Genomic DNA, 27,028 nt, shown 5'->3' on the forward strand with positions numbered 1-27,028 from the left:
TAATACAGCTAGTTCCTGCCACACAGCGTGAGGGTTCTCACACAGGTAATATGCTATTCAAGCTGCTAGGCATTCTGGCAAAGATCTGTACTGGCTGCTCTGCTTTGACCATGAAGAAAACAGTGTCATTTTGCGTTCTGTAACATTTCAAGAGGATAAGGATTAAGAACGCTTGTACTCTGAGACTACCGAGCCAGACAGAACAAGAGGTGAAAAAATACCAGAGCAGCTCTTGAACAGGAATAGTTCACAAGGCAATCACCAATTTGTAAGAGCAAAATGACACATCTTGTGTCATGTCATGGAATAGTTTGTATCTGCAAATGGGAACAGTCTGTCGTGTTATATATAATAACCAAACGTAACAATATTCCCCATTTGCTCTCTGGAATGACTCCCTATACCTTGACTCGGAAAAACTATATGTCCAAAATATGCACAACGTAGCTGTTAATCTGTAACATTTACTGCAACAGTTTATTTTCTGAAGCTCTTTCTCTGAAGAGGTTCAACAAAATCTGAAATTTAGTCCTTTATATGTTTGTAATCCTATCCTTCAAAAGTTTACCAAGGTACACGTACCTTTCTCAAATGTAGCATTGAGAATTGTGTAAACCACAAGATCGTGGATTGGGCTTAGCTATTCTTAAAATTCCTCGTCCCTCAGAGCAGATACTATATATTTTTGTATGGCTGTTGATGCTAGGACATCTTCTGTCTAGTGGAGGGTGGGGGGGAAGTGAAGTATAATTTTTATTTCCTAAAACATCATTCAGGAGAGATGTCACAGTGGTGAAAGCAAGGAAAAGGACATGAGCAAGCTGGTCCAGGAGATTTTACAAAAAGGCTGTGATATCTAGCTAAAAATACACCCTGAGGACTTTGCTTAAGAATGTTGCACCAAGCAACTTTGTCTATTGATCCTCTTCCAGCTCACCACCCATTAAACTTGGTCTGCTGGCAGGGGGCCTTACAAATTGGTTGAAAGAATAAACTCTGAGAATTATTTGACACACCATTTAGTTAAAAAGAAAAGCAGTGGCCTCAGCATATTCTGATACTGACTATACTCACTTCCAGATCCTATTTCATACTGTCCCTTCAATCCTTCCAGTTTGACTTGTCCATTTGAGTTGACTCAAGTCACACTTATGACCAACTCACCTGAGTCACTGTATGATGTCACTATATGAAGTCACAGAATTACAGAGTTGTAGGGGTTGGAAGGAACCTCTAGAGATCATCTAGTCCAACCCCACCCCCCGCCAAAGCAGGTCCACCTAGACCAGGTTGGACAAGAATGAATCCAGGCGCGTTTTGAATATCTCCAGAGAAGGAGACTCCACACCCTCTCTGGGCAGCCTGTTCTGATGCTCTGCCACCCTCAAAGTAAAGAAGTTTTTCCTCATGTTGAGATGGAATTTCCTGTGTTCTAGCTTGTGCCCATTGCCCCTTGTCCTGTCACCAGGCACCACTCAGAAGAGTCTGGCCCCACCCTCTTGACACCCGCCCTTTAGATATTTATAAATATTGATAAGAACCCCTCTCAGTCTTCTCCAGGCTAAACAGACCCAGGTCTCTCAGCCTTTCCCCACAAGAGAAGTGCTCTGGTCCCTTGATTATCTTTGTAGCCCTCCACTGGACACTCTCCAGTAGTTCCCTGTCCTTCTTGAACTGGGGGCCCCAGAACTGGATGTAGTACTCCAGATGTGGCCTCACCAGTCCCTATGTAGTAGTGCATTCCACACTACTCTACAGGAGTTCTGTTCCAGGCACCAGCATCCCCAGCTGCTTCTTGCATGAACTTAGCATTAAAAAAAACCAAGTTCCTGCCTAACCTTGTTCTCACCTCTGCACTGATCTGGATCAGGGTCATAGAATCATGGAATGGTTAGAGTTGGAACAGACCTTAAAGACCATCGAGTTCCAAGCCTGTCCCTCCCAAGGCAGGGGCACCTTCCACTAGAGCAGGTTGCTCAAAGCCCCATCCAGCCTGGCCTTAAACACCTCCAGGGATGGGCCATCCACAACTTCTCTGGGCAACCTGAGCCAGTGCCTCACCACCCTCAGAGTAAAGAACTTCTTCCCAATATCTAATCTAAATATACCCTCTTTCAGTTTAAAACTGTTACCCCTCGTCCTATCACTACACTCCCTGATAAAGAGTCATGCCCCCATCTTTCCCGTGGACTCCCCGACTCCTGCTGCCTTCCCATGGCCTCACCTCAGCTCCTCCAGCATCCCCCGGGGACCCGCTGCTGACTCTTCCTGCCTTTCTGGCAGCTCTGCCCCTTCCCAGCATGGCTTAGTCACTTCTCAAATAAAAAGGCATTTCGGAGAAGCCTAGAACAGGACAAAAAGACTTTCTTATACCTTTAAAAAAACATAAAGGGAAGTCAGACCCCCGTTACGGCATTACACCTGTTCATATTCCAGTCAAAATTACACAGATTGCTTTGATCTTATCAAAAGACTCGTGACCAACAACTGTTGGAAGAATTGACACAAAATACTTAAGGTAAAGTTAAAATAAATATTTTTACAGACCATAGAGAGTGCAGCAGTTCCCCCTAGCGGCTGCGGCACAAAACAGAAACCCTCCCACCTTTTCTAGTAAATGTTTCCAGAAGTGGCTTGGCTTACAAAAAGCACGTAATAATCCACGGGTATTTCAAGTGCGTTTAAAAAAAAAAAAAAAAAAAAAAAAGGAGCCGCGGAGTACCGAGTATCGAGGGAAGAGAACAAAACCGGGTGAGGCGGTGACCCTTCGTTTTCTGGAAAGATCCTGCCGGTGAGGGACAGTAAAAACACCCGCCATGCACCGAGACATCGAGCACCCTCATGGTGCCACCGCCGCCACAGGGCGCCGGCGGGAGCAACGGCGGGGCCCACAGCAGCCCGGGCTGGGCACAGCATCCCCGTCAGAGACCGACCGGCTCGGGGAGCGGCGGGAACGGGCCGCGGCTTCCCCCCCGTCGGCTGGGCCCGTCGGCTGAGGCGGGCGAGAGACCGCCGAGTTCGGCCTGCGGGGCGGGAAGCGTCCGCTGAGGGGCCTCTGGAAATGGCGGCCGCGTCGCTGCCATGGCAACCCCAGTCCAAACGGAGCCCCAAACGACTGCACTGATACTGAAGTAGTTTCCTGCTGCCACAGGAGTTGTCCCATTCTCTCGTCGCTGTTAGGGATGTATTACTTGTCTTGGGGTTCGATAGGCTGAATCAAAACCCACTAAATCAACCGAAGATGACTACTTTTGGCTAGGCTATTTTTTTTTGGCAGTCCAGTGAGTAGAACCAGGTCACTGAATAAATCAAAATAAGCCCTAGAAGTGACAGGAATATGAGGAATACTAGAAGTAGGACTACACCTTTAATCTAAATTCAATTTTAAAATTCATTTAAATTTATTAAACTGAATTTACCACAGTAATATGACCTTTGCTCATCTAATCGCTTTCTAATACTTTCTCTGTAAGGCTGTGTAAGACTCTTAACAAGGCTGCTCCCTTTAAATTGTAAAGTTAAACTAACAACTAAATTAACTTCACATTGATGTTTTTACCTATCAGATATTTTGATTATAAATTGTAGGATACTGCTGAAAATGTATTGATTACCAAGAGATCATGAATGTAAATATTAGCCTCTCTTTTGTGGCTTGCACGTAGAGCTTATGAACTATAAATACATGAAGCAACGTCCTCTGCTTTGGTAAAATTTCTTTATAGATCACCGTCTTGTTCCTCCTCTTCCACTTAAAAAAGTTTAGTGCTCTCAGGCATTTTCCAATTTGTTTCATTTTTTTTCTGATACAGAACGCTATGCTATGTCATTGATTACAGCTGCAGTTTCAAGAAAAATGAAATGCAGAAAAAGCAACAGTTTCAAATATATACAGTAAAAGCTATTCATTTATAAAAACAGCTTGTACTGAAGTTAAGCTAGCGCTCTCAAGATATTCTCAGTGGGTAGACACTGACAAATTTGCTACTTCATTTAACAAGGAATTAGCTATGGAACTACAGTTCATCTTTTATCACTTTTGTGCAGCAAGTCCTTCAGCATAAATGAATACACCTGCAACGACTTTTGTAGCTTAGGGCGACATTTTTACTTGCACTTCATGTAAATTGTAGTATTTCATGAATGCTGCCAATGTCATGGAGATTCCCCCTCAAAGTTACGGGTATATGAAAGAGAAACTTCTGTCAACAGACAATTTATCACTCTGAGGAACTCAGCTTTAGTTGCTGTTTCTCCACATTTACTGGGTTTTGTTTGTTTCCTTTTAGGACAAGTTGTACCCCAAAGAACACTGTCATTTTTTTTTTTAATTAGTAAACATAGTCATTTACTTGCCCCTGGTATTCAGTGTAGACTTTGAAGAGCTTTTACCTTGGCCAGCATGTATACGTACCTGTATGTATGATCACAGTCACACCTGTATAATCACACAATAGTTTGGGTTGGAATAATCTGCAAGAGGAAGAAAAACCTGTTCTAAACATTGAAGAACCAAATCTTCACACCGCCTGTTAATTTATACCACATTGGACTTCCTAATGCAGACACCCTACGGCACATTGTGTATTGGAACCCTTTAGGTACCACTGATACCAGTGTTCATGTCACTGGTCTGAAAGTCCACAGAATCACAGAATGATACGGGGTTGGAAGGGACCTCTAGAGATCATCTAGTCCAACCCCCAAATTCGCATCCTTGCTTAATTGTATGCCTCAGTCTTAACGCCTGCTTTAAGGCACAGGAAGCATAAAGGTTAGAAATGGCAGCTAAAAGTTTTTTTTACAAACCACCGGCAAGGAGCACCATAATTAAATGGTCTGATACATAATTCTCTGCTAGCAATGAGTCAGATTGTTCCTACGCCCTGCATTCTTATTCGGAGCTTAGAGAAGGCAAATAACATTAGAAACAAAAGTTGTATCGGGGTATGTATGTTTTATGGCCATTAGTGACAATTCAAATACACTTCACAATTATCTACTGTTACTGATGTTTACTTCTCTACAGAACAAGTTCTAAATAATGTGGTACTTTTCTTTAGGCGCCTGGTTCACTATTGATATTCTTCCAATTCTGATACATTCTGCAAGAACTCAGTAGCATCTCTCTGAGTAGATCACCTTGAACAAACTTAAATTTTTAAAAAATTTAAACCATGTTATTTTGCAAAGATTTAGACCCTCTGGGATATTGAAATGCTGAAATACTGCCTTGTTCACGTTTGCTAGTTTATCAGCTGAAGCCAAAACAACTGGATTCTTTCCGCGCTTCTGAATCAGTGTGAATTAGCACCTTCCCAGTATCTGAGGCCTATTTACATGCTCTGAGCAGTTTATAATTTCAAACGCTTAGCAGTGGAGCTTTGATCTGTTTCAGTATACTTTTTGGAAAAAGGAGCGGAGTTTACTTGAAAGTAAAGGGAGCCTTTTGCAGGCCTGCAGCAAGTTTCACAATCTGGAAATACATAGCGCTCAGCCAACTTGGGAAGTTCATCTTTGCTAGTTTGTGCCAGCACCTTTAAGCAAGTTCACAGCAGACCTTTCCAGATTTATTTAATTCAAGCTTAGCTTACCTGAACAGCAGTTTTTCTTCACTGATGAGGCCTGGGCATTGCCAGAGCAACTGCAACATCCCCCACACCTGTAAAAAGTAGCCCGAGGAACACAGCGCAACAGCTCACGCAGGAAGGACACCTGAGAAGGGCACCTCTTCGAAGGCGGAGCATTCCACTAGTCAAGCACTGGGCACCGTTCCTTGACCATCTGCACAGGTCAAGGGCACTCATCCTCCCTGACCCTCAAGGCACAATGGTGACCACTTGTCTGAAAGCAAAGGCTGCAGATCTGGCTCCTAGGTCTGCACCATCTGCCCCAGCAGTGGCTGATGCCTCTACTCAGATGGAACTGCTGAAGGGAGAGGCTGCGGTGCAGACCTCAGACTGCAAGAGGTGCCTCCACCTTTCTCCTGGGGCAGAGAAGCAGCAGACTTGCCTGCAAAAGGCATGCCTAGGTGGAGGACCTCCTGCAGCAGGTGGTGAAGGAGGTGGTGAGGAGGCCGTGCCGCATCAGGGAGGCTGACAAGGAGATAGATAGCTGGTTCCAAGCTGTCTGTAGTGGATTAACAGCCCATGGCCAAATAGCCAAAATCTCCCACATCAGCACACGCAGAAGGGAAAGGGCCTAGTAACAAGGGAGAACAGAAGCTTATGAAGACAAGGACCAGCAGGAGGAAGAGACTTCCCCCCAAAGCCTGAAGTGCCCTTAAAGAACCTCTTCACAGCTCTGCAGAGTGAAGAGGAAAGGCCCACTGCATCAGGAGAGGTGCTAGAGCTGAGTAAGGCAACCTCATCAGCTCCTCTTGTAACAACCAGCACAACTACAAAAGAGCAACAGGTGACAGTAGTAAGCAATTCCCTTCTGAAAGGTCTGGGGACACCCATTTGCCAACCTGATGCACTCTCTGGAGAGGTGTGCTGCTTACTGGGGGGTCATATCAGGGATGTCACCGAGGGACTACCAAGGAGGCCTGCATGGATGAACAAGGAGCTCCTGGACAATCTCAAACAGAAAAAGGAAGCCTACAGAGGGTTGGAAGCAAGCACAGATAGCCTGAGAGGAATACAGAGAATTTGTCCAAGCAGCCAGGGATCAGGTTAGGAATGCTAAAGCCATGATAGAATTAAATTTGGCCAGGGATGTTAAGGGCAACAAAAAAGCTGTTATAGGTATGTTGGTGATAAAAGACAGGCTCAGGAAAATGTGGGTCCTCTCTGGAAGGAAACAGGAGACATGGTCACCTAGGATATGGAGAAGGCATTGGTGGATAAGGGAAGAGCAACTGACATCATCTACCTGGACTTGCGCAAAGCATTTGACACTGTCTCACACAACATCCTGGAGAGACACCAATTTGACTGATGGAGACCACTCAGTGGATAAAGAATTGACTGGATGGTCGCACTCAGAGTTGTGGTCAATGGCTCAATGTCCAAGTGGAAACCAGTGACAAGTGGCATTCCTCAGGGGTCGGTACTGGGACCAGTGCTATTTTAATGTCTTCGTGGGTGGCACGCACAGTGGGACTGAGTGCACCCTCAGCAAGTTTTCCAACACCACCAAGCTGTGTGGAGTGGCCGACAAACTGGAGGGAAGGAATGCCATCCAGAGGGACCTAGGCATGCATTTTAACTTTATTACTGAAAGAAATGATATCAAATAGGCTATTTTCAAATGTGCAATAGTAAAAGCAAGATGGAAAAGAACCTATTTATAGCATCAGGTACATTCTGTGAGATCTGCTATCGTTTCCTGATAGTTAATGCTCAGAAGAGGAGCTAAGCCTCCAAATAATATACAGGAACCACTCAGCCAATTTTAGTTTTATGATCTAGATCCCCAATACATGTAATGAAGACTTAAACCTCAATACCTGCAAATAAATGTAAACATAAGAGCTGATTGAATGAGAAATACTTTTCTTTTAACCCAGTTGCCAGCTGTTGATTAAACAGAAAAAAAAAAAATGTGCAATAAGAACCTGCCATTTTTAAAGCTTTATTCTGAGAACATAAGAAAAATGGGAACATTTTGTTGAAGCTTAGCCAGATAAAGCAAGAATGAATGCAAAATGAAAAAGATTAAGCAAGCCAACTTGACTTTTCCCAGTTATCTTTCCTTATGTTTTAATAGAAATCAAAATTTGATAGCATGTCTAAGAATTTATTTAGAACAAACAAAACAATATCATTTCTTCACACATACTTTAACTCTCATTTAAACAAGTAATTTGTATAGTTTGGATTTTGTGTTTTCTATGACAACATAGAACAAGTTGAACTTCAGTCAATTTTGATAGAATTATTTGCATTTATAGATAGGCTTGTGACTGAGATACCTGATTTTTACAAGGAAGTGAAATATGACAGAAAATACTGTGGGGTTTTTTTGAGTTGGAAATAAAATGCCTCCTGACATTTCCTTAACTTCCTGTAGAAAGTTCACTCCATCTACTGCAAAGTATCTAACAGATTTGCAATAGTTTAAAAAAAAAAAAAAAAAGACTTCTCAGGAAGGTTGAAAGGAAAAACACTATTCTGTGAGAGTAAGAAGAAAACCAGTAGTTTACTAGAAAACTGTAGCTTCTCAGAACATTAACGGAGTGATCATACAACAAATGCAAGTGCTCCCCATAGCAAAATCTTTGCAGAGTGCCTGCCTCTAGTATTGTGGGATTTCTGAACAACGGTGAAAATACTGAAGTGTGGTTTTCGTGAAGCTTAGAAAAGAAAAACGCTTGAAAAATACTACTTTTAGACACAAGTAAAAATAGACATTACACCCTGAAGTTTAGCTTAAGCGATTCTATATTGGAACATTGTCATGTTCTTCTACCTGGATTAAAGTACTTTGAGCTTATTCGTAGCTGGAATTGATGCCTCTGTCTCTGCACTGTGCAGACATAAAGAAATACTCTTTTATTTGTTCTTGGAGCCACAGAAAGTCTCTAAATAAAAAAAAATGGAGAAAGAGAGATTAGACATAAGAACAAAACCTGAAACAATATTCTTCTCTGGGTACCCCTTTCCAATTGCAACAAAATCCATTTACACACGGAATAACCCTACCTGCGCTAACCAAGAAACAGGAATCAGATGTAATGTGAATATAGATGTGTTCAGTAGAAATGGAACAGAGAATATGACTGAAATAGAATTGGTAAACTTAAGGACAATAACATTCTTTTGGAATTAGAATTATGGTGATAACAGAAATACACATTTTTAGTGATATTTAGAAAAAAAAAATGCTGAGTGAGAGCGCTATGTTCCTAAACAACATATGACTTCAGAGACCTTTAAATAAAAGTTAAGGCACTGATGACTTTTTTTAAACTTTTATTATATTGCATAAGCTATAACATTTTACAAATTTTAGTTACATTTTCAGCAACAGATACACTGATACTGTAGTAAATACAGAGATGAAAAGACACCTCTAACAAATTATAAAAAGGTAGAAATACTTAAAACCAGGATGCTGAATTATCAAGAATGTTTTACATGAACAATACCCATACTAGAGTGTTTTTGAAAATGACTTCCAGGGTAATGAAGTGTTCCTTGAATATAAGGCTCCAATGTGCAAGGTGGTGGGCACAGTCAGTGCTATCAGTTCTCCTATGCTTCAGCATCTTGGAGCCGGGGTTTTTATAAACTCCATGCTTTAATGAGCACTCAAAAGTGCCTTTCTACATAATAACAAGATGTAAAAGTACCACTGTTCTAACACAGACTGAAGTGCAACAAATGCTTCAAAGAAATTCAATCAGTTAACTGGGGAATAAAGTACCAGTAGATTTTGGGGAGGGGGAATATAGGAATGTTCAGTAAGTCTTAAACTGACTGAAAAAAGAAATCATTTGGTAAAATAGTTTTCAAGCTGAGAGTGCTAATACTAAAAATGACACAGTTTTCCCCTGCCAGTCTTAAAACAAAACCAAAAACAAAAAAACACAAACAGAACCCCCAAAGCCATTATTTTTGGTAATCAGAACACATTGAATACTGTTTTTAAAAGAAAATGAAGCTCAGATTAAAGTCATTTAAACCACCTTTCATATAAGTTCTTTAACACAAATATAACTGCCTACTATTAGAAGCGTGGCACAAATTAGTGCAAACTACTGAAAAAGAATGCTCATTTTTAACTCTGTAGGCACAGCACTGTGTTTTGCATAATTCCACTGAATTAAAAAAAGATAATTTAAAAAGCATAAACTTGGGTTATATAAACAATGCAGGTTCGGCTCCAAATTGAGATAAAAATTGGTTTCAGAAAATAAGACTGAAGTACTTATCTCCATACACTTTCTGCTTCTACTGGCAAGGAAGATTAGCAGCTGAAAAAAGGATTTTTATCATTATAATAGTTTTCATATATAAACATATATTAATTTCATTTTTGAAGTTAAAATCCCAGTTTCATACCTGTAAATCCAGTGACTTCGAGATGCTTAGTCTTGACTTATGAAGTTGAACTAGATCCCATATGTGCATTTTTAAAAGATACTACTGTTCAGATTGCTAAAGATATATTTTTTATTATTTCTTTAAAAAAAAAAAACAATACAAAAACCCCAAGGTTTACAACAGTTCCCATCATCATCAACATGCAGGAGTCAGTATTCCAACATAAAAAACACTAGATCTGCCTTTTAAAATGTTATAAAAGCTATGTAATCATAAGTATGAATTGAAGGGTTTTTTGGCTAACAGAAAAAAAATACCATAATGTGCTTTTCAGATAGTCAGGTGTCCCACTGATAAAATAAGTCTGATGAAAGAGAAAGGCACTTCAGCAGGCTAATTTATCTTCACATTTTCCTAATATGCAGTACTAGACAATGAATGTAGGGTACTGCCTTTTAATTTGCACAGTGTTAGATCAGTAATATTGTTAACCTGTTCCACTTTCTAACAAAAAGAGAAGAGTTTAGACTGGTGCCCATTCATTTCACCCTCTTTGGTACAAATTACTGCATAAAAACAAAGGAGACAACACAACATCCTTACATCCCCAATTATTTTTTATGCATCAGCTCTAGTTCTACACTGGTAAATAATGTTCCTGGTCATCAAATCAGTTTTGCTTTCAGGTTTGGAAGACACCAGAGTTCTTTAATTTTCTGACAGTACTATAAAGATTTTTCCTGTTAATCAAATGGAATTTTTAAGTGATCCCTCCTCTTTTTTTTTTTTTTTGTAAATTTCTATAATATGTGACATTTGGTTACAATCTGAAAATTACTGTCAATTAGCTTATTCTGGGTAACATATCTAGATTAATGTGCATACAGTTGCATACTATTTAGCCTGAGCACTTCCCTTAATTTATGATACATCAAAGTATTGGCTTAGGTTTAATCTGCAGAAAAAAGTCTTGGCTAACTCCATTAACCACCTTATCAAAACCAGGTAAGACCTGGAACTGGAATACCCTTCTGCAAGAAGAATCTCAACATCATGTATTGCAGCCATGCCAGAGAAACTGTCCTGAAGTTTAACTGCCTTTCACCTTAAACATATGACAAAATTTGGTGTTGAGTGTTCTGTATCTACTTAACACCTTTCACTTAAAACTGTACGTACATGTATGGGTTTTTTTTGCAAAAAGTGACAGCTTAAGAAGCATCTTGTGAAGAACTGAGACACAAATGTTTGCAAACATTTGTGTTTTTCAAACATAATCGATTCCACTGAAGCAAAAATACATCAGTTTGGAAACAGGCATCAGAAAGAAGCTATATCCTTTCAAATTTTCCCACTCGTTCCCCTCTCCCTAGAGGGGGCTCACTTTAAATGTGCTTCAGGCATGGCCCACTTATGCTCAAGGTAATCTACCTCCAGATTCAAAGAAGTCAAAACCTCTGAATGTTTCCCCGGCCCTTCCGAGAGCAGTGTGCCACAAATCCTTCCTACTTTTTGTATAGACCTAATTTTACCACTAGCATTTAAGCACTCTGTTAGTGCTGCAATACTGAGCCAACAGAAAAAAAAAATCTGAAAAAATAAATTCATCGATTCCTATAAATTCATATGTTGAAATCATATATAAAAATATAGAAAAGCATTAGTTTGACCACAAAGACAATTTTCATGATAAAATTTTGTCTTTTCCACGTTACACATCATGTATGACTAACTCTGGAATTAAAATTTTTAGAACTCAGTGCAGTCAAACCCATTTTTTAATGATCCAAAACCAAAAAGAATTCCAGTCACTAATAGGCAATGCATGTTTCCCGTGCATAAATTCCAACATGCAGCTCAAACATGAGGACTCAGATAGCATATTCTGCAAATACTGAATATAAAAATGAAATATAATTCTAATAATTTTAGAGTTCTATAGGGTTTTTAAAATCCAAGAGTGCAAAACTTCGTTTCTTTGAGCTTACAAGAATAAAACCATTTAAGGTAGTCTGTATTTTTTAATGATAAAGTAACTTGGAGGAATAGGTCTTTTTGGTATATACAATGAAAAAAATGCATTAAAAAATCTGCAATATATTTAAGTTATCGTAGGCAAACAAAATTTCAAGTAGAGACATATCAATTTACTATTAAAAACTCAAAGCCATTAGCTTGTCAGGATTTTCTGCTATGTTCAACAGCACGTATATATTCTCTTGCTAAAAAGGGGAGTCATCAGAACTGATGCAACTCTAAGAGCACAGCAATGTTGAACCTCAAAAGTCAAAGCAGCTTTCAGAAGAAACACTGAAAATATATAAATGGATTCCTACTAATATATGTAACAAAGGATGAAAATATCAGCATCTTGCGCTACAGAGTCAGTCATACATAACTCAGTGGAACTGAATCTGGAAAAAAAGTATTGTGAAGATGTATTTGGTATAGGAAAACTGAATTACAGGTACCTAAAAAGAGTACCAAAGGCATGCTACTATGACAAGCCATCTATGCTGGTTTGGGCTGGGACAGAGTTAATTTTCACAAGAAGCTGGAAGGGTGCACAGCCAGAACAGCTGACCCAAACTAGCCAAAGGGATATTCCATACCATATGAAGTCACGCTCAGTTACACAGCCTATCACTTGCTTTGTATATTCTTCTGTTAGTTTTACTGTTATAATTCTTCCTCTTCCTCTGCTGTTGCATTAAACTGTCTTTATCCCAACCCACAAGTTTTACCTCTTCCTTTCCAATCCCCCTACCCCCCCAGGAAGGGGGGGGTTGGTGAGTGAGCACCCGTAGGGTACTTAGTTGCTGGCTGGGGCTAAACCACAGCAGTCCTTTTTGGCACCCAACATTGGGCTTGAAGGATTGAGATAATGACAGATCTGTCCAGAACATGTTAAAACAAATTTGTTGTATTTGTTATAAGCATTCATTACCTTAGTTTAATAGTTGCTGGTTACAACATTGCTTTATTTGTTCTCAGAGTTGTGTTAGACAAAAACTTACTTGCTGTATAGACTGCTGACTAGTATTTATGTGCTGTTTCTTACCTGCGGGAGTTGGTGCAAGGTTACCGCTTTGCTGTATGGAGTAACACTGGCTTATGGTATGATAAACTCATTGATCACAAGACCAATATTGCATTTGTATTCAGAATTGCCATCATGGTCTTTGTTCTTCGGGAGCCATCTAGTGGAAACTATTAATAATTACACTTTTTACCTTTTCTCCTCATAGAACCAATCTGTCAGGGAGACACCTTCCTTCATCTTCCCCTTCTCCTCAGGCTAATTACAATAGCTCTTGAGAATTTTGAATAACCTTAGGGATTTTCAAACCAGCAGGCTCCTATTTCTATGTCTCCTGAATGTGTTTCTGGTCTTAAAATTGTTTAAGGTTAACAAGCAATTTAGGAGTATGACTGAGGCTTTGCGAAAGTATGGTCATAGGTGGCATGGCATGTGGGAGAATATGGGCAGATATCTGGAGAACTACTCACCCCCAGTGGTCTGGAACTTCACTCTCAAACAACTTCAGGACCCTGATAAAGTGACAGAATGTTTGAAAGAAAAATGCTGTGATTATTCCAGAGAGACACAACTCACCACACTGTGCTGGGCATTGGTCAGTATCTAGCAAACACTGCTCGATATTGTGCAGCACCCTCCTCGAGAAGGGAGAGGAAATAAACCACCAGGCACTGCGGTTACCCCAACCCCCATGACAGGCATTGTCACTACTCCAACCCCTGCAACAGGTGCTGTGACTACTCAAAAATCCAGTGACAGGCACTGCAGCTGAACCAGAAAACCAACCCGTGCTGCCATCAGTCACCCCTCTGTATATAAGAAGAACTACACAAAAATATTAGTTTGCTTAGAAAGGGATGATGATGAATCAGGGCCATCATGAGAACAGGAGGGAGAGGTAGACCCAGAGATAATCACCCAGTCCCTATCCCTGAGTGAGCTGCAAGATACATGAAAAGATTTCAGCTGCCATCCAGGTGAGCACATTATCCCAGCATCGGAACAGCCAGGTAACAATGAGGCCAGTAGCCTAGGATTAGAGGGCAGTAAGTCAAGCAGCTGGGATCCCCATCGAGGCAGAGGATCACTGACAAGGTGACTGGGAAAGACACAAGCCCTCAGCCTCTGGAGGGGACTTCTGTCAGGTGTGAAGGAAAGGTACCCATCAAGAAAGATGTTACACGTCACCCAGGCAAGTGGACCACCATGGAGAGAGGTATTCAGTACCTAAGGGAATTAGCCATGCTGGAGGTGATCTATAATGATCCAAATAATGACCAACTACCCACAGATCCAGATGAAGCCCAGTGCACACAACCCATGTGCCAGAAGTTTCTGTGGAGTGCACCATCATGGTATGCCATCTCATTGGCTGTCGAGTCTTAGAAAGAAAATGAGGAATAAATAGTGGGTGAATCGGCTGGCAAACTCAAGCAATACAAAGCAATTCCTGCTTCCTCCCTACGGGCATGCATCTTGGCTGTGGAGAAACTGTCTGAGAAACTGTCCCCAAAGGTCCAGTGATTTGACAACAGGTTCTGCTCCCCACCTGTATGAATCAGTGCCTCAGCTGGGGAGACACACACGCCTCCCCATGGGTGCAATGGCACGGTACAGGGGCAGGGTGGCTGGCTTGTGGGTGAACAGGATTGTGGAAGAAGCAAGACCACAGGAAGGAATAGAAGCAGCAGGAACACTGACAGGGAATGACCCGTAAACAGCACCTAAGGACCCTACTGATTGAGGGGAGTTCTGCCTGTCTGGCAGTTGGGGGTTGCAAGGGCATGTTGGCTGGGAAAGAAGATACTTAGTACTATATAAGCTGCATGTTTGTTGTAATAAACAATTCTGGTTGCACCTCCGACCGGGGTCTGTGCCTTCATATGCTACACTGGCTTGGTGGGAAGTGCATGAGCTGCTGGTCACACACACAAATAGCCCCCAGGCACATATCCCAGATACCCAAGACTACCAGAGACCACCTCAGCCAATGAACCTATCAAGGAGATCCCTCAGCTGATGAGAGCTGTATATGACCACAGCTCAGATCCAACCCAAGTTATAAAATTAGCCCCCACCAGAGACTCCTTTTGAGTGGTTCTCAGAGTAACAGGTCTGTAATTGGAAGCCCTTCCTTTCGGTCAGGATGCTGTCCTGCCCAGAACCGAGCGTCCTCGCCTTATAAGTGAGTGGTTTGCACATTTTGAGTCATCATTCTAAGCTTAGATTTAGTTACACTCCACGTAATATTAGTTGCCAGCTGACAACTTGAACCTGTCAATAAGTTATGTCTTCCCAAGTGTTTGTAATATAAAAGATTCCTGTTCAGTTTGACCCTTCTACCTTTTTCCTGACACCATTAAAACTGATTTTTGGAACATATTTTGTCGGTCTTACACTTCTGTGATACCAGCACAAAAACCTGATGGAGAGTGGAGACTAACTGTAGACAGGAGACTAACAGTAGCCTGAATGAAGTCACACCACCTCTGAGTGTTGCTGTGCCAGACACACTAGAACTCCAATACAAACTGGAGTCCAAGGCAGCCCAGTGGTATGCCACAACTGATACTGCTAATGCGGATTTTTTTCAATCCCTTTGGCAGCAGAGTGCAGGCCACAGTTTGTTTTCATTTGGAGAGGCATCCACTACACCTGGAATCAACTGCCCCAGGGATGGAAGCACAGCCCTATCCTTTGCCACAGACTGATCCAGACTGCACTGAAACAGGGTGAAGCTCCAGAACACCTGCAATACATTGACAACATCATCATATGGGGTAACACAGCAGAAGTCGTTTTTGAGAAAGGGAACGAAGTAGTTCAAAGCCTTCTGAAAGGCTGTTTTGCCATAAACCAAAGTAAGGTCAAGGGATCTGCACAGGAGATCCAGTTTTTGGGAATGGCAAGATAGGTGTCCTCAGATCCAAATGGATGTGATGAAACAAAACCGTACCTTTGTCTCCACCAACTAGCCATAAGGAAACATAAGCTGTCTTAGGCATTATAGGATGCATATTCCAAATTACACTCTAATTGTAAGCTCTGTCTATCAAGTGACATCATTTTAAATGGGGCTGTAAGCAACAACAAGCTTTTGAACAAATTAAACAGGAAATAGTCTATGCAGTAGTTCTGGGACCAGTCTAGGCAAGAGAAGACGTTAAAAATGTGCTCTGCACCGCAGCCAGGACGGGACACCATTGGACAGGTTATCCATGCACATGAAGCATGCACTGCAATCAAGCAAGCCAAGTGGTTAAAGCTTTTCTGGTATGGAGGACGATGGCTGAAATATAAATATGGGGAGAGCTGGCAGACTGATTACATCACACTCCCACAAACCCAACAAGGCAAGTGCCATGTGCTCACAATGGTGGAAGCAACCTCTGGATGGCTGGAAACATACTGTGGGACGCAAACTGGAACTTTGCCTCAAACCCTGCTTGTACGCTGCTTGCTCCAGGAACTTCCTAACCATAAGAAACCATCTACCAGAAATACGTGGAATAGAAGGTCAGTTTTTGGTGCTGCATAGGTGGGGACTACATTGACTTCCGTGTCACCGTTATTGGGGATTTTGCTACAGAGGGTGCCTGCACAAGCTGAAAGGGTAAGTAACAGACCACAAGACAGGGGTCGAAAGACTCCTGTGTGACCCCCCAGCCTTTACTACGCATGCACCTACTTAACCACACCCTAGAACCTCCCCACTACATATGCAAATAACCACCTTCTAGAACAGCCCTTCTACACATCCCATGCAAATGATGGAAAACCAAAAGCATATAAGATGGCTAAACAGACTAAGAGGAGTGCTCGGAGCTCCCACCACCTACAATAATGTGGGTAAAAAGCACCAACGAGACATTGCTGGATCCAGGGGTGGTGACTATCTGTTTGCACTTTCCCTTTCCTTTCTTTCTCTCTCTCCATTTCAAGCACTGAAATGGTTGTTAAATAAATTGGTTTGGTGAGTTTTCAACATCTGGCCTCGTTTGTGCCTTAATTCCAACTAAGCAATTGAAACTTCACATTAATGCTTGCAGCCTGGTCGCGACACGTGCCCTGTGGCCCAAGCCACCACCCAGAACACTGTCCTGGGCCTTGAAAAGCAAGTTTTATGGCAACATGGCACCCCAGAAAGAATCAACTCAGACAATGGGACTCATTTCTGAAACAAACTCATAGACACCAGGGCCAAAGAGCATGGCATTGAGTGGGTACATCACATCCCCTATCATGCACCAGCCTCCAGGAAAATCAAACGATACAATGGCCTGTTAAAAACTACCCTGAGAGTAACGAGTGGTGGGACCTTCAGACATTGGGATACATGTTTAGTGAAAGCCACCTGGTTAATTAACACCAGGGGATCTACCAATCGAGCTGGCCCTGCCCAGTCAAAACTTCCACGTACTGTAGAAGGGGATAAAGTCCCCACAGCGCACATGAAGAATATGTTAAGGAAGACAGTCTGGGTTAGTCCTGCCTCAGGCAAAGGCAAACCCATCCGTGGGATTGCTTTTGCTCAAGCACCTGAGTGCAGTTGGCAGGTGATGCAGAAGGATGGGGAAGTCCAACACGTACCTCATGGGGATTTGATTTTGGGTGAAAAGAGCCAATAAATCAAATTGTATGATGTTAATTGCTAAATAACCCTGCCACTGTATGTCATGACTACTACAATTGCTATATGCTATATCAATGGTATTACAGTAAGAATCACCCAAATTAATGAAGGATGAACTTTGATGAAGCCAAGCAAAGTGCAGTGGTGTTGGAACTAGAACTGGCTTCAACAGTTAGCGCCATTGCATTAAACTGCCTTTATCCCAACCCACAAGTTTTACCTCTTTCTTTCTGATTCTCCTCCCCATCCCACCGCAGGGGGAAGGAGTAAGGGAGAAGCAGCATGGTACTTAGTTGCCAGCTGGGGCTAAACCACAACACCATCTTCACCTCTGAAATAGATGAATTGTATAATTAAGTCAAATTCTTTCAGCCAATTAAGATTATGGACTTATTTGTGCACCTATCTTAAACTTACTTGTGAACTCAGTAGGAACATCGTATTTTGTTCATGAAGCAACTGCACACCAGAAAGCTGGATTAATGTATTGCTGATACCATTCTGGTTACCTTGCATATTCTTCTTGAAACAGGACCAGAAAACTGACAATCCCAAAACAACAGACATTTCACAGTAATATTTCCTGAGTAAGTATTCCCAGAAGCTCAGCTGCGTAGGATATTTCCTACAACTCGAGTGTACTACAGGGCAGACCACTGAGTGCACCTCACCCCACAATTTAGATATAGGCATTGTATGTTTGGGTCTTGGTGTAGAACCTTAACCAAGCTCTAAGGGAAATATTTATAAAGCTTTTTTAGGATGATTTATAATCAAACTGCCAGAGCCAAAATGCTTGAACTTACTTCATCAGGGAAACAGCTTAAAAGCCACAGAAAGACATTCTATGTACTATATGAAGCACATTAAGGGATGCATCTACTTTTCTGTTAGCCAAAGCTGAAACGATCACTTTGACAAGATGAACGTTAAAAATAAAGAATATTCTGATGGCCTTTTCCTTCCTCTATATATATCTTAGTTACATTTCATGCATTCATGACTTTTGGTAAATTTAACTCTAAGATGAGTCATAAGTAGTATTTATATTACATTATAGACCAAATTTTGCGATCTGCTCTCTCATGCTCATAAAAACCCCCAACTTTTAAAGCCTGTTTAACCCCTCTGCAATGCACAACCTAGACAAAAGCAGCTCAGGCTGGCAAAATGTAGGCACATAAACCTCCGATGATCTTCCATTTTTTAAAACACAAAATAAAAAGCAACAGTGTCGAACTTCCCTGCTAAAGGAAACTATTTCAAAGGCATAATTTGTCTAAACTTACACTTTTTCATTATGGGCCAAACTAACTTACAAATCTGCAGGGATTCAAGACTATGTTGTGGAGCTCAACTGGCCCAACAGCATGCAGAAGAGATTTTAACTGACAGTGAAGCCAAAACAAGACACAGGGATGAGTAGTAGCAGCAGCTCCGAATGCTACCAGAACCAGTCCTCTTCTGCTGGATGTGGACACTTCAGAGCAGATGACAATCTTCAACATCCACAGTTCGTAACAAAGCAGATTGGCAACATCTTAAGACAGTGGGGACCATGAACTGCAGCAGCCACAGAGCTTGTACGCTTCCCCCTTCTGCCACTGCTATATGGAACGCAACCTTTTGCACATGGATGGGCACACAGGGAGGGCACTAACACTACAGAGCTCTGCTGATAAATCCAGCCGAGCTCATCTGCTGGTGACGTGGAACTAACTGATGAAACATTTTACATTATACAAAAAAGTAGTAACAGATCCCTAGAAAAGTTCACATATAAAATACTGTACAGATGGTCACAATGATTAGGAACAAGGCTGAGGAATGGCTTTAACTAGTCTACCAATGCATTAGCAATAAGTACGAAAAAATTAAAGCATGTACCTACATTTCTCACCATGCATTCCCAGAGATGTGTCCAAGAATGACAGGCTAATTAAAATGTGGACCTTCCCTATACTGCCAGCAAAATTAGGAACTGGAAAATTTTAATAGTAGTATTTCCCTATTTTCAATTCACATTGAATATCAATTCCCCAGTTGACGTTTAGTAACTCAATCTGTATATTAAAAAAAAAAAAAGTAACTTTTCTTGATACTAGAAAACAACATTTCCCTTGTAAATCCAACACTGCAGAATTACAGAAGCAGCCAAGAGGTCAATAGCCAGCAGGGAGAGCAACAACACAAAGCACATTGTGTTTTAATTTATAGGAATAAGTGGCCTCTCCTCTCTTTTCTTCCAGATGTTGGTTTTGCTATCTCTTTTCATGATAGATGGTCTATCCCTTTTTTTAGCAGAAGGGATACCAGATTCATGACTTCCTGACACAGTTTTTCTTCTTACACCTTCTTCATCGTGCTGTTCTACAGCTGGCCCATTCCCTCCATCCAGAATGTGCCTCACAGCCTGGTCCTCTGGAGTGCAAACAGTGGTTCCACTTTCGCTGCTACTCAAATCCAGATCTTCCAAGTAAAGGATCTTAGAATGTGGCATATTTTTTATGAAAGTTTTCTCTCTCTCCAGTTTCCTACTAGGATGATGCTCATTCATGTCCACACCAGAGTCCAAACTGGTATCATTACTCTCTGTTTTTCTGCCCTTTTTCAGATCTATGAAAGAATGCCTCACTTGAGCAATCGGCTTTCCATCCAGGGACACAAACCATGCTCGAGGGTGTGGAGATGGTTTTCCTTTAGAGAGTTCCAATAATGTTTGTTCTGAAATACCTTGAAGTTCAGATGAAAATGGAGTCATTACAACTGCTTCATTCAATGTCCCAGGAACAGAGATAGACTCCAATAAGCTATTAGTGTACCGGCCCCAGTTTGACGTTTGAGAAGGTAAGCCCTCTTCACTATCTAATGTACTGTTTTCATCTCTGCAGACAGAAGGCTGTGGATGAGAGTGCACTGGCATTTTCGGTAACGTTTGTATGTAACTGTCACGATTCATGGGTTCCATCATGGGGTTATAAACTAACTGCCCTTTTCTTGGCAAAGTTGCTGATTTAGCAGGATGCACTTGTTCTGGGGAGTGGAAAAGGTCAGAGGTTTGAAGAATAGCAATAGGTTGATTGTAAATATGCATTAGATGTTCTGGGATATGGGAAAGCCCATATATCTCCTCTTTCAGTGAAAGGTATCTGTTTTGGTCTTGAATGTCCCTAGAAGCCTGGGAAACAGTACTGTTACTATGCTTATGCTGCTGTAAATGCCTAACTACAGCATTAGGCTCCAATGAATGTGCTGAATCTCTTGACTGACCAGTCTGACAAGATGACTGATAAGAAACATCCTCTGTGTAGATTTTAAAATTGTCTCGTGATTTTCCATCCTCTGTGTCTATGGACATCCTTCTTTGAGGGCTGTACGAAGAAATCTTCGGTGTATATAACTGTGACTTATCCTCCAACTTTAAAGACCCTTTGACAGCATTGATGTGATTTATGTGAGTTGTTGATGTTGTCTGGTCTTTTTTTATGACCTCCAGCTTAGTTGTATTTTTTTCCTTCTTTTGTGTCCGACCACATTTATCCCTATGCAAAAGAGATGCAAGGTGACTGTAGAACATGCTAAGAAATACTAGACTGTTGACTACCAGAGCTGAAGATTAGAGTTTGGTTACAGTTATAGCGTAATGTGATGTCACAAACTTAAAATGAAATTCTGTAATAACTGTAATTTTTGAATAAATATTAGGCTACACATTCCAGTTTAGCTAAGGAAACAAGTCTCCACTTCAAGGCTATTTGATTAACCTTAAATTCTATTCATGCTGAGCATATTAGAGCCTCTGTTTTTGCTTACCTGCAGTAACAAAGAAGAACAGCAAAAAATCCAATGATAATGACAACAGTACCTCCCAGTATGGCCGTAAGAAACACTGTGTGATAGGCTGTTATGTCCTTGGAAACCGCACTAATAATGGATTCTAGGTTGTCAAACAAAAGCAGACAAGAATTAATTCTCACAACCAAATAATTCTGCTTGATATGCAGAGCTGTAGCTAATAAATTAAACTGTACTTTTCCAGTGATCTTGTGTTTCTATAGCAGTACATTCATCCCTCCCTTTTCACCCTGCTGTTTCAGCAAACTACAAAATACACAAACAGTGGTTACATGTTGTATTCAAAGGTTCATCTCAAGTACTAAAGCACTACCATAACATCGACTCAGTTACAGTCAAATTACATTTGTACTAGTTGTCCAAACTTACTTAGAAACATGGTCTACACTTTCTATTTAGTGCTTCTGTCAGAAAGTGCTTTATCTGTTTTTAAATTTTGACATATTTCTCCGATAAGAATCCCTTTGTATGAATTTGCAAACCATGCAAAAAATCTACAGAAAACAGAATCCACTGGGACCATTTTACCCAAGACTAATTTTTTTCTATTTCCTCCTGTCATACATGATCCTCAACAGTAAGGGGTACAGTCCCACTGATATTTAGATCTCCACAGTTACAGTTCCCTTGCAGGCTTCCTCCAAAAGGTGGCGACAGTATAAACATGTAAGTTCAAATACAGTCTGGACTTTTCCCCTTATAGCATTTGAAGCTCTAGGAAATGTTTATATGCACAAAGGCACACCATCATGATTCAAACAAAAGTTACCCAACTGTTGAAACTGCGTGTCATTTTTCCCTTTCTATTGTTAAATAACGCAATCAGACAACATAATGATACATTGTTACTTGGGTTACTCAGTAATTTCCTTGCCAGTTGTTGCAATACCTCTTGTTCCAGGCAGTGGAGCTGCTATCCAGTAGCCTAAGTGTTGAGCAGTATATGTCCATACTAATTGACCATCTGCTTCCTTTACCACTCCTAGTCCAGGGCTTACCCAAGCACCTGAAAAATAAGGACAAAATATTAGAACTATAGAAAGATTCAGGTTGGAAGGGACCCTAAAGATCACCGGGTTCCAACCCCCCTGCCATGGGCAGGGGCACCTCCCACTAGAGCAGGTTGCTCAAAGCCCCATCCAGCCTGGCCTTGAACACTTCCAGGGAAGGGGCATCCACAGCTTCTCTGGGCAACCTGTTCCAGTGCCCCACCACTCTCACGGTAAAGAACTTCTTCCTAATATGTAATATCAGTCTCCCCTCTTCCAGTTTAAAACCATTACCCCTTGTCCTATTGCTCCACTCCCTGATAAAGAGTCCCTCACCATCTCTCCTGTAGGCCCCCTTCAGGTACTGGGAGGCTGCTATAAGGTCTCCCCAGAGCCTTCTCTTCTCCAGGCTGAACAACCCTAACTCTCTCAGCCTGTCCGCATAGGAGAGGTGCTCCAGCCCTCCGATTACCTTGGTGGCCCTTCGCTGGACCCGTTCCAACAGGTCCATGTCCTTCCTGTGCTGAGGACTCCAGAACTGAAAGCAGTACTCCTGGTGGTGTCTCACCAGAGCAGAGTAGAGGGGTAGAATCACCTCCCTCCACCTGCTGGCCAAGCTTCTTTTCACAGAATCTTCATGGTTGGAAGGGACCTTTGAGATTGAGTCCAACCACACCAAAAAAACCCCAAAAAAACAAACCACCAAAAAAACCACACCACTCAAAACTACACACCACACCCACCCACAAACAGACACAAACCAACGATCTCGGGCACTAGAGCGTGCCCTGAAGTGCCATGCCTACATGTTTCTTAAATACCTCCAGGGATGGCGACTCCACCACCTCCCTGGGCAGGCTGTTCCAGTGCCTGACCACTCTCTCTGTAAAGTAATTCTTCCTAATATCTAATCTAATCCTCCCCTGCTGCAACTTTAGTCCATTTCTTCTGGTCCTGTCATTATTCACTTGGGAGAAGTGCAGCCCAGGCTGTGGGTGGCTTTCTCAGCTCATGTTGAACTTCTCATCCACCAACACCCCCAAGTCCTTCTTCTCCGGGCTGCTTCTAAATCCATTCTCTGCCCAACCTGTATTTGTGCCTGGGATTGCCATGACCCAGGTGCAGGACCTTGCACTTGGCCTGGCTGAACTTCATGAGGTTCACATGGGCCCACCTCTCAAGCCTGTCCAGGTCCCTCTGGATGGCATCCCTTCTCTCCAATGCCACACAGCTTAGTGTCATCAGCAAACTTGCTGAGAATCCCACTGTCCATGTCTCCAACAAAGATGTTGAACAGCACTAGTCCCAGTACTGACTCCTGAGGAACACCACTCATCACTAGTTTCCACTGGGACATTGAGCCATTGACCGCAACCCTTTGAGTGCAGCCATCCAGCCAGTTCCTTATCCACTGAGTGGCCCATCCATCAAAGCCATGCCTTCCTAATTTAGAGACCAGGATGTCATGTGGGACAACGTCAAACACTTTGCGTAAGTCTAGGTAGATGACATCTGTTGCTCTCCCCTTATCTACCAATGCTGCAGCAACATCACAGAAAGCCAGCAAATTTGTCAGGCTTGACTTACGCTTGGTGAAGCCATGTTGGCTGTCACCAATCATCTCCTTATTTTTCATGTACCATAGCAGAGATTCCAGGAGGATCTGCTCCATGACCTTGCCAGGCACAGAGATGAGCCTGATAAGCCTGTAGTTCCCCAGGTCTTCCTTTTTTCCCTTTTGCTCATCCCATGCACGTTTCCTCTGTACCTCAAACCATTAGCAATTAAGCCATTACCAAAAAAACACAAGGTCACAAGAAAAACTGGAACTTCTGACCTATACATTATTTATTACACAGCTTTAGCTAAACATGCAAACTTTCTCTCTTGACAATTTCATCGCAAATATCCCTGTGTAGGCATTTACTCTGAAACAAAGCCATCAACACTACCTACCTAAATTAATTTAATATAATTCATTTTGTATTAACAAACGTCTTTTATAGATATACATACAAATAGTCTGAAAAGTTATTATGTGAGCTTAAGCATGTATGAAAGCCGAGATTAAAAAAAAAAAATCAAGGAACGGGTAATTTAAGCATATGAACACAAATTTAACATTAGCTAGTAGCACTTAATAGGAAAGCATTTTAATCTAATAAACTACAATAGGATAAAAAGAAGTTTGTCTTGCATGTTTCTTTCCTCCCTGCCCCAAGGGAGTTCAGTTAGCCCAAGCAAAGTCTATTGTTAGGAGGACACAGATTTCACACCATCTGTTTGGCAACACAAAGGACAGGTATTACGGTATGCCAGCTTCTACAATTAATAAAGCCTGCAGTAGAAGAGACAGAATTATACTTAATGTACTTTAACACATTTTTTGTGGGCCATCTGTGGAATTCTAAGGACAGAAAACAACCTCATATAAACAACCTTACATTTCCAAACTGCAAATACTGAGGAGAGAGAACCCCCAGCTTTTTAAAAATAACAATAACTAAAGCATGCAAAAAAATATAATTCATGTAAGCCCTATCATTTCAGTTTTCCTCCATGACCCTTCTTACAGCAAAACAAAAGGAAATACCTTCCAGCAAGAGGTAAAGATGAGAACTGACACATACCACATATGCACACACACATGTAATTCGGCAGTAAAACTTGCAGCTTTCTCCTGGTACTGGTGATGGCTGGCAGAGGGCAGTAACAGCACCAGCCACCCAGAGCCCTGAAAGATGTGGTTTCTCAGTCACCTGGAAAACCTTTTGTCCAGACTCGGGAGCGAGACCAGCCCTTAACAGTCTTCCATCCCTAACTCTCATATGGAGGCAACAACAGATCCTCAAATTCTCTGTCCCATCAATTCTAAGGCAAGATGTCACTATACTGCAAAAATGTTGTTTTAGAGGTATACAGGGTGGGCTACTTACAGGCAGATAAAAAACCCAACGCAAACCACCACATATAGAAGACAAAAAACATTCTAGGTCTCTAGAAGTTCTATCTTGACTGAACAAATCTATAAGAAGCTATATAATCTTTTCTGTCCTCTTCAGTAAATTATACATCCCCCCAACACACACTGTCGAAAATAGTATAAATAGTACGCATTAAGAAAAACATTAAAATGTGATTTATGAGTAAGCATATATTCTCTATGATTTACTGCCATTCAAACAAAAGGATATTGTTCTTTATGTAATGTTGCAATGCAAGCTTTCTTTTTTTGTTTTTGTAATCCTATTAAAATCCACAAGGTACTTTTGGTGCTAATGAGGCAAAATATTTAGTAAGAAGGGAGCCACATTAAATATACATCAACAATTCTGCATTTACAGCAGCTGGAATATAATTACAAAACCTCACTTTCCAGGAACAGTCTCAGTACTATTCCACTTCAAGTAACCCCAGGGAACACTGCACAAGCAGACACCTGAAAGCAGTTTCTATCTTTTTTCCTAGTGCATATGCGTCAGTCTACACAACACCAAACACAGACCTCCTCCCTTACCACTATCAATACTGACATGGAAGCTCTGATTACCATTTACCCAGGGACTTCAGAGTTTAAAAGTGCGTGTCAACATCTTGCTGGGGACATCCCACATGCAACAGCTTGGATGCCAGAGCCTCACTAATTCAGTGCAGTGATAGGTCTCCAATCAGCTCACATGGGGGCCTGTTGCTGTGACGGATGCTCCCGAACACTTACTGGAGACCTGAGCTGTCCTCAGTCACCAGAACCTTGACTAAGGAATGCCTTGCTATTACTCAGTTACCTTACAAAAAAGGTCATTTTGCACATTCAGATCAAAGGTAAAAAAAAAAACAACCAAATATATTTATGAATAAACATCCAGAACAGTGAATAAGTTAGTGGAAGTTAGGGTTGGGCCCAGAAAGTCTCTCTCCTTGTCCACAGTCCTCTTTGTCCTCTCTTCAGCAAGCAGCAGTGAAGCCTCCATGCAAACACAACACCTCAGTGAGTACCCAACCACAAACAATTTAGGTTCTTGACAGAACCTCTATCAGAGTACACCCCATCTGAGAGGAAAAAACCCAACTGTTTTAATTGGTTTTATTGGGTCAGCATGCCACACTCCTGCTCTTGCTCCACCCCCAAGCTCTACCCTAAGTAGCCATGTTGAGTAGACCTACATACACACCTTACACTCATTTATACTCTAACCTGGACCCTGTGCCAAGCTGCTCTCTCAGCTTTTTGTTTTAGTAACATTGTTGACTGAATTTTCTGTTTAGTGAGTTGAAACAACTCAGCATAGGTACAGATGAGCACAGGAGCTGGCAAAAGCGGCTGTGGCAGCAAAAAATTAAACCCCCTTGTGCTATTTTACCTAAAAACCCCCTTCTTTGATGAAAAATGCTACCTCTTATCACTAGTTACCCCTCTGAAGTCTTCTAGGTGTATAGACAGACCTCATCTTCTACACCAAAACCTATTCTATTCATTCTTCTCCCAAGAGACAACCTAGCCAATCTTTTATTAGCACGTTCT

At 41.6% G+C, this 27,028-nt stretch overlaps 1 protein-coding gene across 1 annotated transcript in view; it reads right to left on the reverse strand.

Moving 5' to 3' along the window:
• Nucleotides 1-19,868: 19,868 nt before the first annotated feature.
• The window catches only part of FAM171B (family with sequence similarity 171 member B), a 35,670-nt gene continuing 28,510 nt past the window's right edge, over nucleotides 19,869-27,028 (reverse strand). The window contains exons 6-8 of the mRNA XM_074145950.1: nucleotides 22,407-22,523; nucleotides 21,476-21,599; nucleotides 19,869-21,204 (exon numbers count right to left, since the gene is read on the reverse strand). Of these exons, the coding sequence (XP_074002051.1) occupies nucleotides 19,869-21,204; nucleotides 21,476-21,599; nucleotides 22,407-22,523 (1,577 nt within the window). The remainder of the gene's footprint in view (nucleotides 21,205-21,475; nucleotides 21,600-22,406; nucleotides 22,524-27,028) is intronic.

The sequence above is a fragment of the Numenius arquata genome, chromosome 3 (genome assembly GCF_964106895.1).
Source record: "Numenius arquata chromosome 3, bNumArq3.hap1.1, whole genome shotgun sequence".
NCBI classification, from domain to species: Eukaryota; Metazoa; Chordata; class Aves; order Charadriiformes; family Scolopacidae; genus Numenius; species Numenius arquata.